The 12222-nt window shown below is 36.4% G+C and overlaps 1 protein-coding gene across 2 annotated transcripts; it reads right to left on the minus strand.

Moving 5' to 3' along the window:
* Positions 1-1830: 1830 nt before the first annotated feature.
* On the minus strand, positions 1831-10937 carry LOC127452321 (sesquipedalian-1-like). 2 transcript variants are annotated; one of them, XM_051717724.1, is made up of 4 exons: positions 10731-10937; positions 10257-10370; positions 3463-3700; positions 1831-3326 (listed from the first exon to the last, which is right to left on the minus strand). In XM_051717724.1, the coding sequence occupies exons 2-4, from the start codon at positions 10332-10334 to the stop codon at positions 2848-2850; spliced, it is 795 nt and encodes a 264-aa protein (XP_051573684.1). In that variant the 5' UTR covers positions 10335-10370; positions 10731-10937; the 3' UTR covers positions 1831-2847. The 2 variants fall into 2 exon arrangements, with proteins under 2 accessions (XP_051573684.1, XP_051573683.1); XM_051717723.1 differs by having other exon boundaries at positions 1836-3326; positions 3463-3766.
* Positions 10938-12222: the final 1285 nt, after the last annotated feature.

A 12222-nucleotide genomic window follows, 5' to 3' on the forward strand; every position in this document is an offset into this window, starting at 1 on the left:
GTAGTATTCTTCCTCTTCTTCTTCAGATTCATCCACTTCCTCTTCCTCTATCTGTTCAAGAACTTCCACACTTGTCAGTTTACTTGGAGTTTCAACATTTTGTCTGTCTAAGCTTGTCTCCTTCTCAACAGTGGGTGACAAGAATCCACAGGGAAGGAAAAGATCTCTGTGCAATGTCCTTTCAGGACATTCTGAGCTCTCTAGAGCAGCTGCATAAACAGGAAAATCACCAATTTGCTTTACTAGATGATTCAACTCCATCATCACCAAACTTATGCTTTCCTTTTACTCCAACATTCTTACAAGGAATCTGTCACCTGCTTCAACACATGACTTATGTATTTTGCTGTCATGGCGAAGCTTGTTTCTCTGAGCAGTCTTCTCACTCTGTTCTACAGCGACTTTGTTGCTCTCTTGCAGGCAGTCTCTCAGTTTCTTGACATACTCTGTATGTGTTACTTCTTGAAATCTTTAGGATGGAGTCCAAAAGCTATGTTGATGGGGAGATTAGGTTGTCTGCCAAACATGATATGGTGTAAATCCAGTCGTATCATTCTTGGTGCAGTTATATGCATGTACTAATGGTTGCACAAAATCCTTCCATCTGCTCTTGTCCTCTTCTTGTAGAGTTCTAAGCATCTCAAGGAGTATACTGTTCATCCCTTCTACAGAATTAGAGTGATAGGAAATTGTCCTTGTTTTCTTGATCTCAAGGAGCTGACACAGTTCTTTGATGAGAACTGACTCGAATCTCACCCTTGGCCATAGTGGATGAAGAAACTGTTCCAGAATATTTTTTTCCACTGTCTTGGCTCTCTGATCAGATGTTTGAACAGCAACAGCATAATTTGTGAAATGGTCCTTCATGACCAGGATGTCTTTAGTTCCTCCTCGGTCAGGTAATCCATACAGACCAATTCCATTGGGTGGCTTGTCCTGATATTGATCACTTTTCCCAGCTTTGCTTTGCACCTGATGTATCTCTCATAGGTGCAGTTTTTTTCCTCAACATCCATAGCCATCCATGGCCAGCAGAAATGTTCACGGATGAGATCTATAGTCCTGTCTACCCCCATATATCCCATGGAGTCATGGAGATTCTCGAGAGCTATCTTTCGGTAGCTTGATGGGAGGACTAATTGGAATGAATGCTCTCCTTGTGTCAGCTGTCGTTTATACATGACATCCTCATTAAGAACAAGCTGATTTCTAATCCTGAGCATCAACTGAACATCCCAGTCTTCTTGTTGTCTTGCTCTATAATGAAGGCTCTTTCCAGAGGGTATAATACCGATAATCCGATTGATGGAGGGGTCATTACTCTGTTCGGAAACCCAATCCTGTTGTGACATGCATGGGAAGGTACTGGATTCATCATGGGTAAGTAAAACCTTCTGTAATACTCAGTAAACCCAAGGAAAGACTTGAGTTCCTGGATATTGTTGGGCTTTGGCCATGTGGTTAAAGCAGTGATTTTCTCCGGATCAGTCTCTGAGACTACATAACCCAAATAATGGACTGACTTCCTGAAGAAATGGCACTTCTCTGGGGAAAGCTTTAGTCCAAATTCTTTCAGCCTCATCATCACACGTATGAGATGATCTTCATGTTCTTCCAAAGTGTCTGAAAAGACAATGAGATCATCTAGGAAGACTAGAACTTCCTTCAGATTCATGTTCCCCATACACTTCTCCATGACACGTTGAAAGGTGCATGGTGCATCTCAGGAGTCACTCTTTTTGTAAGCTTAATAAATACATACAAACTAACTGTATTTAAGTTTTATTTTTACTTTTACTGATATGACAATAACAGCAATAAACATTCAAGTAACAAAAATGCCTGAAAGCAAGAATGTGTTGATTTTAAATATTGTGTTTAATGTTTCAAATGGTTAAGCATAAATTATTCTGTAGAGTCAAGAGAACAAAGGCAAATGACATCTACATCCCAAAATAATTGAGGTGGAGTGAAAGAGGAAGATGAGGCAGGGTGTGTATTTTGGTTTGTTTGTGAAACCTCCTGAACAATTTTTTTTTTTTTTTGTCTTTTTTTTTTTTTTTTTTATCTGTAAAGCAGAACTATGGAACAGTAGTATGCATGCATGTTCCTCCACACAGAATCACATTAGTCTGGTGTTTGAACCGAGCCACACTTTACCTCTAATACTTCATTTACATCCTTACTATCAGATAAAACATGAATATTGCTAATTTAAAACAAAATGACCAAACCAATTAAAACTGTATAAAACTGTATACATTTAGGCTACATCAGTGCATATTTTAGAGGATGATAATTAATAATAAAATAATTAATTTTCAACCAAGTAATAAATTATTATTATTATTTTGCCTTCACAAATCCACAACCAACATGTCATCTTAAAAGAAGACTAATTCTTCTTTTTCTCTAGTAATAATCCTGTTTGGTGAAACTTTTCAGTTCAAGAAACAAAGTTATTGCAAATATAACCTCATTTGTTAGCATTTGCAGTGCTTGTTGCCTTTAGATAGAATGCAAACAATTGCAGATGCACATGGAGGTAAACTACTGGTGATTTTGGTTCTGTTTTATGACAATTCAAGCAATTGGGAACTGGGCTGAGATGTACAGAAACCTGACCGCAGAGAGGAAATGAGAAACCCTTTACCAGAAAGGACACTAGGATCAGTAGTCAGTGGTGCTTCACATACTTTCAGAACCTTAAAAAGACAGTAGGATTCTAATAGTATTTCATTAACTGCATCAGTGACTAGTGATGCCAGATAGGATATTAACAATACAAAAAACATGATTTTAGATGACAACAATGCGGATATGTGATAGCACTAGTGTGAACTCTAATTAGCCAAGATCAATGAGGTCATCCACAATGTATCTCTCCTCCTCACACTGCTTCTTTAGCCAATCGGCTCTTAGCTGCTTAATCTCATTTCCATAGTACTCATGCAGTTTACTGAATTCTTCTAATGGATCAAAGCACACAACTGGCCACTCCCCATAAGATGGTGCAGCATTATTTAAGGGTGTGACATGGGCATTTCTCTTTGGCCAGACCTTTGGAGATCGCTTATTGGTAGTTTTGAATGGAACAAGAGGGGCATGAAGACTACAGCTGATGGGTCTTTTTGGCATAGATGAAGGTGGTACTGAACTGGTACTGTAGCTCCTCCCATCTCTTGGTAATATGGAAGCCCCATGCAAGAAATAAGAGTGTCCCGTGCTCCAGGAAGCCATTGTATTATTTGGTGCTTTCTCACCCAAAGTAGAAGTCACTGCAGAGGACTGTATGGAATGACAAAGGCCTTTCTCTTTTTTAGCTTCTGTTTTATTCAGAGCATGAAAAAAACAAAAACAATCAGAGTTAAAATACCATTCAAAAAATAAAAGCACTGACACACTGAAAGCTATTCAAGTATATACAGAAAAAAACACATATAAAAGCAAATTTCCACTCACCTTCATAGAGTCTCTCCATGTCCCTGACTATCATTGAAAGGTAGATGTGACCGGTGCAGAGCAGAGCACTGATCCAGCTCTCCTGGCTTAGCTGGTTATCAGCAGCCAGCCTATAAGTTCGAAGGCCTGGTCCAGTGAACACCAAAGAGAAACAGAACTGACCATCCATCTCACAGGCCTGCACCATACAGCCCTCCAAAACAATCACCCCTAACAGATTACGATCACCTGGACGCTCCTGATAAAACAACAGATTCCCCTTTAACACAAACCAACGGCGCAGGTAGGTGGTGTTCCTCTCTTTCTGTGGAATGAAATGAGACAATAGTTTGGCAGGGAGCAAACATTGTAAGAAAGACTACTTTTAAGAGAGACAACATAAAAAAATAAATACAGGGCAGAGAAACCCTGGAGATAAGATATATCATGTAGCTTTTTGTAATAAACCTGGATTAGTATCACTAATAAAAAAATAGGCCAATGGGACACTTTTAATTAGTGTGTATCAAATGATAAATGTAATAGCCCTGTTTCTCCAGTGATACCATTTAAAGAGAGGGAGGGTATAATACACTGCCTGGCCCAAAAAAAAAGTTGCATACTCTAATAATTAGCTGGACCGCCTTTAGCTTTGATTACGGCACGCATTCGTCGAGTTGCATACATTTTTGGACGAACCACTCCGTAAAGTCTTCTCCAGCACATCCCAAAGACTTTCAATGGGGTTAAGGTCAGGATTCTGTGATGGCCAATTCATGTGTGAAAGTGATTCCTCATGCTCCCTGAACCACTCTTTCACAGTTTGAGCCCGATGAATCACTGTCATCCTGGAATATGATTATGCCGTCAGAGAAGAAAAATTCCATTGATGGGATAACCTGGTCATAGCACATTCAGGTAGTCAGCTGACTTCATTTTATTGCCGCATTACGGTGCTGAGCCTAGACCTGACCAATTGAAGCAACCCCAGATCATTACACTACCTCCAGAGGCTTGTACAGTGGGCACTATGTATGACGAGTGCATCGCTTCAGGCGCTTCCCTTCTTACCCTCACGCACCAACATTGCTTTGAAATAGGGTAAATCTGGACTCATCAGACCACAAGACCTTTTTCCATTGCTCTACAATCCAACCTTTATGCTCCCTAGCAAATTAAAGTCAACAAGTGGCTTTCTTGTGGCCACACAGCCATTTAGTCCCAATCCTGTAAGTTCTCATCGCACAGTGCATGTGGAAATGCTCTTACTTTCACTATTAAACATAGCCGTGAGTTCTACTGTTGTTTTTTTACGATGTGACTTCACCAAGGGTTTTAGTGATCTCCGAACACAATCATTCAAGATTTTTTTCTGACCACATATCTTCCGCGAAGCTGATGGTTCACCACTATCCTTCCAGGTTTTAATAATGCATTGGACAGTTCTTAACCCAATTCCAGTGATTTCAGCAATCTCCTTAGTTGTTTTCTTTGCTTGATGCAGGCCATTAATTTGCCCCTTCTGAAACACAGTAACATCTTTTCCACGACCACGGGATACGTCTTCCGACATGGTTGTTTAAGAAATGAGAAGCTACACACTGCATCAGTTAGAGTTAAAAGAATTGTTGCCAGCTGTAACATATTAATCACTGCAATAATGATCCAATCATACGCTCTTAAGGATCTGCTTATTTAAATCCAACTGGTGACTTTTTTTTTTTTTTTTTGGCCAGGCAGTGTATGGGGGGTCATGAATACCTAGACATGTTGTTCTAGGTACATGCGCGAATATGCTGTTGTCAGAGTTCTTGGAGCAGTTCATGTTACAAGCCGCTGGGGTCAGGACAGCTGAGTTTTTTTTAAGTAGTGTTCGGGTTTGTAATTTATGAAAAAATATATACAGGTAGGACATCCAAAATTGTTTCGTGCACACATCAAGTTAAAAAGAGATGCATACCGAGACACCTGCGTTCTGTATCAGTCGTTGAACTGCGTCTAGATTGTTTTTTTTAGCACAGGTGTCACAAAGATTTAACGTTTTGAACAAGTTCAGGTTGCAAAGAGAGGACTGTTACAAATATTCCAGATTGTTCTGCAACAAGCAGATTTCAGCGCTTGATAAACGGCAATGTTTTTTTTTCCTGAGGGGCCGCCGTGCTTTGTATGTTTATTATTAGTTACGAATGTTGCCTAAAATGCTTACATAAAATACAGCCTCAGCATCAGAATATAAGCTCCAGGTGAAAGTAAAATAAATAAGATAGGAATATATTACTATTGTATACAACAAATCCTCAAAGTAATACAAATACTGTATCATATTATAATGGCAAACTGGACAACAATAAATAATTGTTGCATTATAAATGTAATAAATAACAACTGAATTCCAAAATGTTACTGGGTGAAGTAGTAGGTTTTACACACCCTGTTCAAAAAAATTGTTTTGAATAAATTTATGTAGGTAAATATTGCTTATTGTAAGGAGATTATTTACAACAACTATGAAATTCTACTTATTACAGGTTTTTTTTTTTTTTACAATTGGTTACGTGCTTTTTTAATACCTAGTTAGTATAGCTGCACGATTATGATGAAAATCATAATTGACGATTATTCCGCTTGATATTGTAATTGTGATTAAAATACTGTACATTTTGTGGGACAACTGCATGCCATATTCTTTATGTAGGCTACACATCCAAAATAAACTGAGAATTGTTCCTGAATTGCTTAATTAAAAAGCAAGTGTTTTTTTTAATTTGTTTACATTTTTAATAAATTATACACAGAAAGTGTGCAACACAATAATACTAGAATACAGGGTTGTTGTTTTTGATGCTAATAGACTAATTTAAACAGATTTTCTGATTGTCTATTGCATTCCTGCACACAACGGACCAAAAAAGTTTGTAAATAGAAAATCTGACACTATGGGAATAGGTCTACATTTACATTTAGCAGATGCTTTTATCCAAAGCGACTTACAGTGCACTTATTACAGGGATCAACCTGGAGTTTAGTGCCTTGCTCAAGGACACAATGGTGATGGCTGTGGGGATTGAACTGGCAACCTTCTGATTACCAGTTATGTGCTGTAGTCCACTACGCTGCCACCACCACTCAAGGTCTGAACTGAATGACATAATTGAAACCTTTCGCGATTAGTTAATTGTAGCAGCTGTAACTGTTATCACAATAATTGTTTCAATTAATTGTGCAGCCTTAATGACTAGTATACATTTTCAAAACTCTTCATACTATCAACATAACATCAGTGTATGTGGAATAAACTGTGAATCATCTTGTCATGCTTTGATACAAAATGCATTCAATGACCTTATCTTTCAAAATTCATGAAATCTTTTCTTACTCAAACTCAAATATTTGAAAAACTGTGTATCCACAGCCAATTTTTCTAACTTTTACATAACTGTTAAATGTATGTTCAAAACTGTAAAATAAACTGAATTAGACAGCAATATGCTTTATTTCTACAATAATTTCAAATTGAAAAATACTTGAGGTATAAAGAAGTCAAATAATTAGTAAAACCTGATAAAACCAGATTTCTCTTTCAGCTAATAACCTACTCAGCTGTTTTGCTTTATCAGTGTTGACCATCTGTAAAAGGGGCCAACTTTGTAATGAGTGTGCTATGCAAACATGGCTGACAGAGCGGGTAGACTGGTAGGACAAGGAAGAGAAACAGGGATGCATATGCAAGGTGCAAGACAATTATGAGGAAGACCTCATAATTTAATTAATTAATTAATTAAATTAAAAATGAATTACATTAAATTAAATTAAAATTAATTAAAGACCGAAGGTTAGAGTAATTATATTCCTTCCCAAGATGTAGCATCTAAGATATTACATTTTATGTAATGAGAACTTGCGGACAAATTCAGAGGACCGTATTGATTCGAACTAGAAGTAATTACCCTTTTTAATTGAGTAGTATTTCGCTTTTTTGTGTGTGTTGATATTATTGGCCAACTCTATTCAGAAAAGACCAAATAAAGCCACACTGAAGCATCTCATTTGTGTTTTGTTCATATAACTTGCACTGCAGTGCATCCTGCACGTCCTGTGCATGTTTGTAAAAGTTTTTGCTTGGCAAAAAATAAATCAATTATACAGGTCATTGTGTCTTGAAGGTCAAGCTGTGTTTGCTGGGTGAGAATGTTTGCTATGTTATGCTACAATGTGCTGATTTTGAGATACTGTATGTATAAAGTGTTTTGATGGTGTTATTGAATTTTGGTAGAGAAATTAACTGATGTGTCAAGATGCATGTTGCAAAAGACAACTGTGTGAAATGTTTGCAAAAAGGGTCCTCGAGAAAAGCATGTGACTAATTGTTAAAAACTGTAAATCATATAGACCGACTTGCCAGCATGAACTGGTGCAAAGACCTTGATCGGGATTCCTGCTAACACACAACATACCAGTTACGTAATTTATTTGTACTTTTTGGTAATTTCATGACTTACTAACAGAGGCAACGTAACTGCAACGTCATGGGCCCATAATTTTATTACTATTAAATTACTAATTCACAGTGTCGTCTTTACATCCTCCTAATGTCCCAAGCTTACCCAGAATGGTCCAGTTATGTAATGTATTCGTAATATTTGGGTAATTCTGTGACTTACTGCCAACGTAACTGCAACGTTATTGGTCCGTAATATAATTACCACTTCTTCCAATTCCAATTCCACTTTTTTACGTTCTCCTATGTGATAAAAAAACAAAACAAAACAAACAAAAAACAGCCTGTCCTGTTGCAACTCAGGAACATTGCATCTCTATGACAGATTTGTGTTGTAGCAGTTTAATAATTGTATCAATCTTACAAAATGTGTCATTATAAAACAAAATGTTTACATACTAATTAGGATTTCATGCATCATTTGTTTTGTATCTGTTTGCTTTACAGTCTCAGATGATTAATTATTTGTACATTAAATATTCTGAATCCTCTGTACAATATAAGAGCCTGCATGTCAAATTCAAGTAAAAAAAACAAACAAAAAACATTAGATTTGTTGGGAGACATCCACAAAATGTGCATAAATCAAGTCTGTGCATATTACACAATAAAAATTAATAATAACTGAAACCACAATAACTTTGCAATGTGTTATGATGACCAGAATTTGCTATTTAAATTGTATAAAACGCCTCCAGTCGCAACATAGAAAAGAAAATCTCTCTGAAGATAGAATGTGTTGCTTTTCACAAAGTTAAAACATATTTAACATGATACGCATAAACACTGATCTTTTAATATAGTGATGGATGGTAAATACACAATACATACTGTAACATAACAGCACGAGCACACGCATCATCTGAACTCTGTGTGTGCACAACGGAACTGCGTCTGACAGGACTGTCTGTTTTTCTGAGGTAAGACACTTTATTTCACAACACAATATAAAAATGTATTAAGTTATGAACATAACACTAGAATGTTTCTATATTTACCTAAAGCCCGACATATAAACAGATAAACTGAGGTTCTTCTGAGGTAAAACACTGATTACTTCACAACAAATAAATGACTTTTATTAAAAATGTCCTGAAATATTGTGTGTGTAAACGTTCCTTGAACTTTGGAAAGATGCTAAATACATAAAAGCTGTTTTTACCATTAAATATATACAACCGGACCAAACCCAAACTGGAGAAAACAGCAGCTGCTCCTCCGGGTCAAAGTTCAACAACCACATCAGATTTGTTAAGTAACATTATTACCTTCTAGTTGAAGTTCTGTTAATATTTTTGCATCTGTGATTATTTGGCAGCTTTAATCACCTGAAATGCCCGCTAACATTATGACAAATGATGATAATGGAAGTGTCCAGGATAAGCTTTTATGTATGTATATGTTTAATGCTATTTGTTAAAATAAATGTATACATAATATAATATAAATGTGAATCTATCTATCAATCTATCAGTCTATCTATCTGTCTGTCTATCTATCATCTGTCTGTCTGTCTGTCTGTCTATCTAACTGTCTGTCTGTCTGTCTGTCTGTCTATCTGTCTGTCTGTCTGTCTATCTGTCATCTATCTATCTATCCATTTTAGCTGATTAATTTTAAGTTTTTGCTATATTTTAATATAATTATTTATTGAAAAACATGTAGATCTTCTGAAGATTATATTGTAATGAAGTCATTTACCATTGTTATATATCCTTAAAATGGTTTTAAATTAAATTAACAAATGTAATTCAAGGCATTAGGTGTTAAGCTGGTCTAAGTACAAAAGTCATTTAGGCTTGTAATTTTGTTGCAATTCTGTGGCAGTTGGTCTCAATTTCTTTTAATGTTGCATTTTTCTTCTGTTCTCTGTCAAAATAAATGAAGTTCATTAACTTTGAGTTTGCATTCGTTATTCACACACTCAACTGTTTAAATAGTCTTTAAATTAATGTTGGGCAAATGAGGACATAAATTAGGTTACACTGCATGTCCGCCCATAGAATAATCATTAAAAGCAAAAATGACCAACTGGTTAACAGTCAATTATGGATCCTCGACGTTGCCACAACGTCGTCATGACAGACTGGCACCGTTCCAAAGTTACGTTGGCAACGAATCCAGGAATTTCACTTTTCCGATTGTCACAACGTAATCAGTTACTTTGCCACAACGAAAGTTTGGTCATCAAATTACCTTGCAGTTACGTAATGACCACGTAATTTGGTTAGCTGGGCTAGATATACATTTTCTTTTCAAAATTATTATTACATCTAATTAACATTAAATAATACTTGGCAAAACTGAAACGTCTTACCTTTTTGTAGAGGTAGCCCTCCTTATCTGGTGAGGTGCAGGACAGGTAATGGGTTAGAATTTTCTCATGGATCTTCATTACAACGCCACCTGGCTTCCAGCCGTGTCCTACGATCTAGAAATGAAAAGTAATTTAATTACAGTATGGATCAATCTAATTTGTTATCACCATCATTCTGTTTCTACATTTCGGTTAAGTGAAAAATAAAAAACAGTGGAAATACGCAGAAAAGGGGTCATTCGCAAATGACAGTAACAAATATAATCAATGCGTTCCAATAACTTGTTTATCCGGTTAACGCAGGATTTATCAGTCAATCAAAGAGCCATAAACATAGGCTACATTACCACATAAAAAACGTAAAGTATCGTTTTTACGCATCTGTGAAAGCATACATAAGTGGATGGTGGCAAAGTATTATTACAGAATGGTGACAAGAAGATTCATGTTTGTCAGGTATAGAAATCAACCTACTTTGTCAATATCTTACTGTCCGTTGATTTATCGAGGCTACATCCCTACGACCTTAGAGGCAAAACATCACTTCAGGTCAAACACTGCCAACTCCGACAACTGATGCTGGGATAAAGAAGAGGATGATATAATACGTTTCGTATTACCAGCGGGTGTCTTGCAAGTGTTGAACTATAAAAAAACGCGACCCACTTCCTTGTAACAAAACCAGTGCCCTATTCTCTTTAGACTAAATGATGAAACAGCAGCGGGAAGCATGTACGGGATGTCACAGTGAAAAAAATACTGAACTTCTGAGGAAAAATAATGGAAGAAAATAAATAAATGGCAAACATATTTTCTTGTGGAAAAAACAAACAAACAACAACATACATGTTGCAATCCAACCAACAATTTTTGGTTCCCAGAAAGTTAGGTTTTGTTTCTTAAAATAATAAAATAAAATAAAATATATAACCAAATGTAAACCATACATCAACGTTCTGTGTTCGCCAAGATATTGTTGATCTATGTTTTTAATACAGGCTCTCATAAAATATTCAGCCCAACTGGAATACATCAGAATCATACTTTTTAATAGTGGTGGTTTTTGCACACTTAAAGGTGCACTCAGTAATTTTTAACTCCTAAAGACATTAATTCAATAACAATAATTAATCTTCCTCTTGTTCTTTCGGCTGTTCCCGTAAGGATCGCCACAGCAGACCATCTGTGATCCGCATATTTGACTTGGCACAGGTTTTACGCCGGATGCCCATCCTGACGCGACACAGAAAGGCCCATTTGAGCCGGAACCCGAACCTTCTTGCTGTGAGGGGACAGTGCTAACCACTGAGCCACCATGCTGCCTATAAATTGCCGTATAACATAAATTGCAATATACAGCTCTGGAAAAAATTAAGAGACCACTGCAAAATGATCAATTTCTCTGGATTTACTATTTATAAGTATGTGTTTGAGTAAAATTAATTTTGTTTTATTCTATAAAGTACTGACAACATTTCTCCCAAATTCCAAATAAAAATATTGTCACTTAGAGCATTTATTTGCTGAAAATGACAACTGGTCAAAATAACAAAAAAGATGCAGTGTTTTCAGAATAATGCAAAGAAAACAAGTTCATATTCATTTTTAAACAACACAATACTAATGTTTTAACTTAGGAAGAGTTCAGAAATCAGTAATTGGTGGAATAACCCTAATTTTCTATCACAGCTTTCATGCATCTTTATATGCTCTCCACCAGTCTTTCACATTGCTGTTGGGTGACTTTACACCACTCCTGGCGCAAAAATTCAAACAGCTCGGCTTTGTTGATGGTTTGTATGTAGGAAATCATGACCATCACATTAAAATGAAGACTCCAGTAATATCAGTAACCTTATAAAGTTTTATTCTACATGGAGAGGGTCCGCACATGGGGGCTGCCATGTTAGAATCACACTTTTTTTTTTACACTTTCACTCGTTGATTAAAGTAATCATAGCTGACT

The sequence above is a fragment of the Myxocyprinus asiaticus genome, chromosome 14 (genome assembly GCF_019703515.2).
Source record: "Myxocyprinus asiaticus isolate MX2 ecotype Aquarium Trade chromosome 14, UBuf_Myxa_2, whole genome shotgun sequence".
NCBI lineage: Eukaryota > Metazoa > Chordata > Actinopteri > Cypriniformes > Catostomidae > Myxocyprinus > Myxocyprinus asiaticus.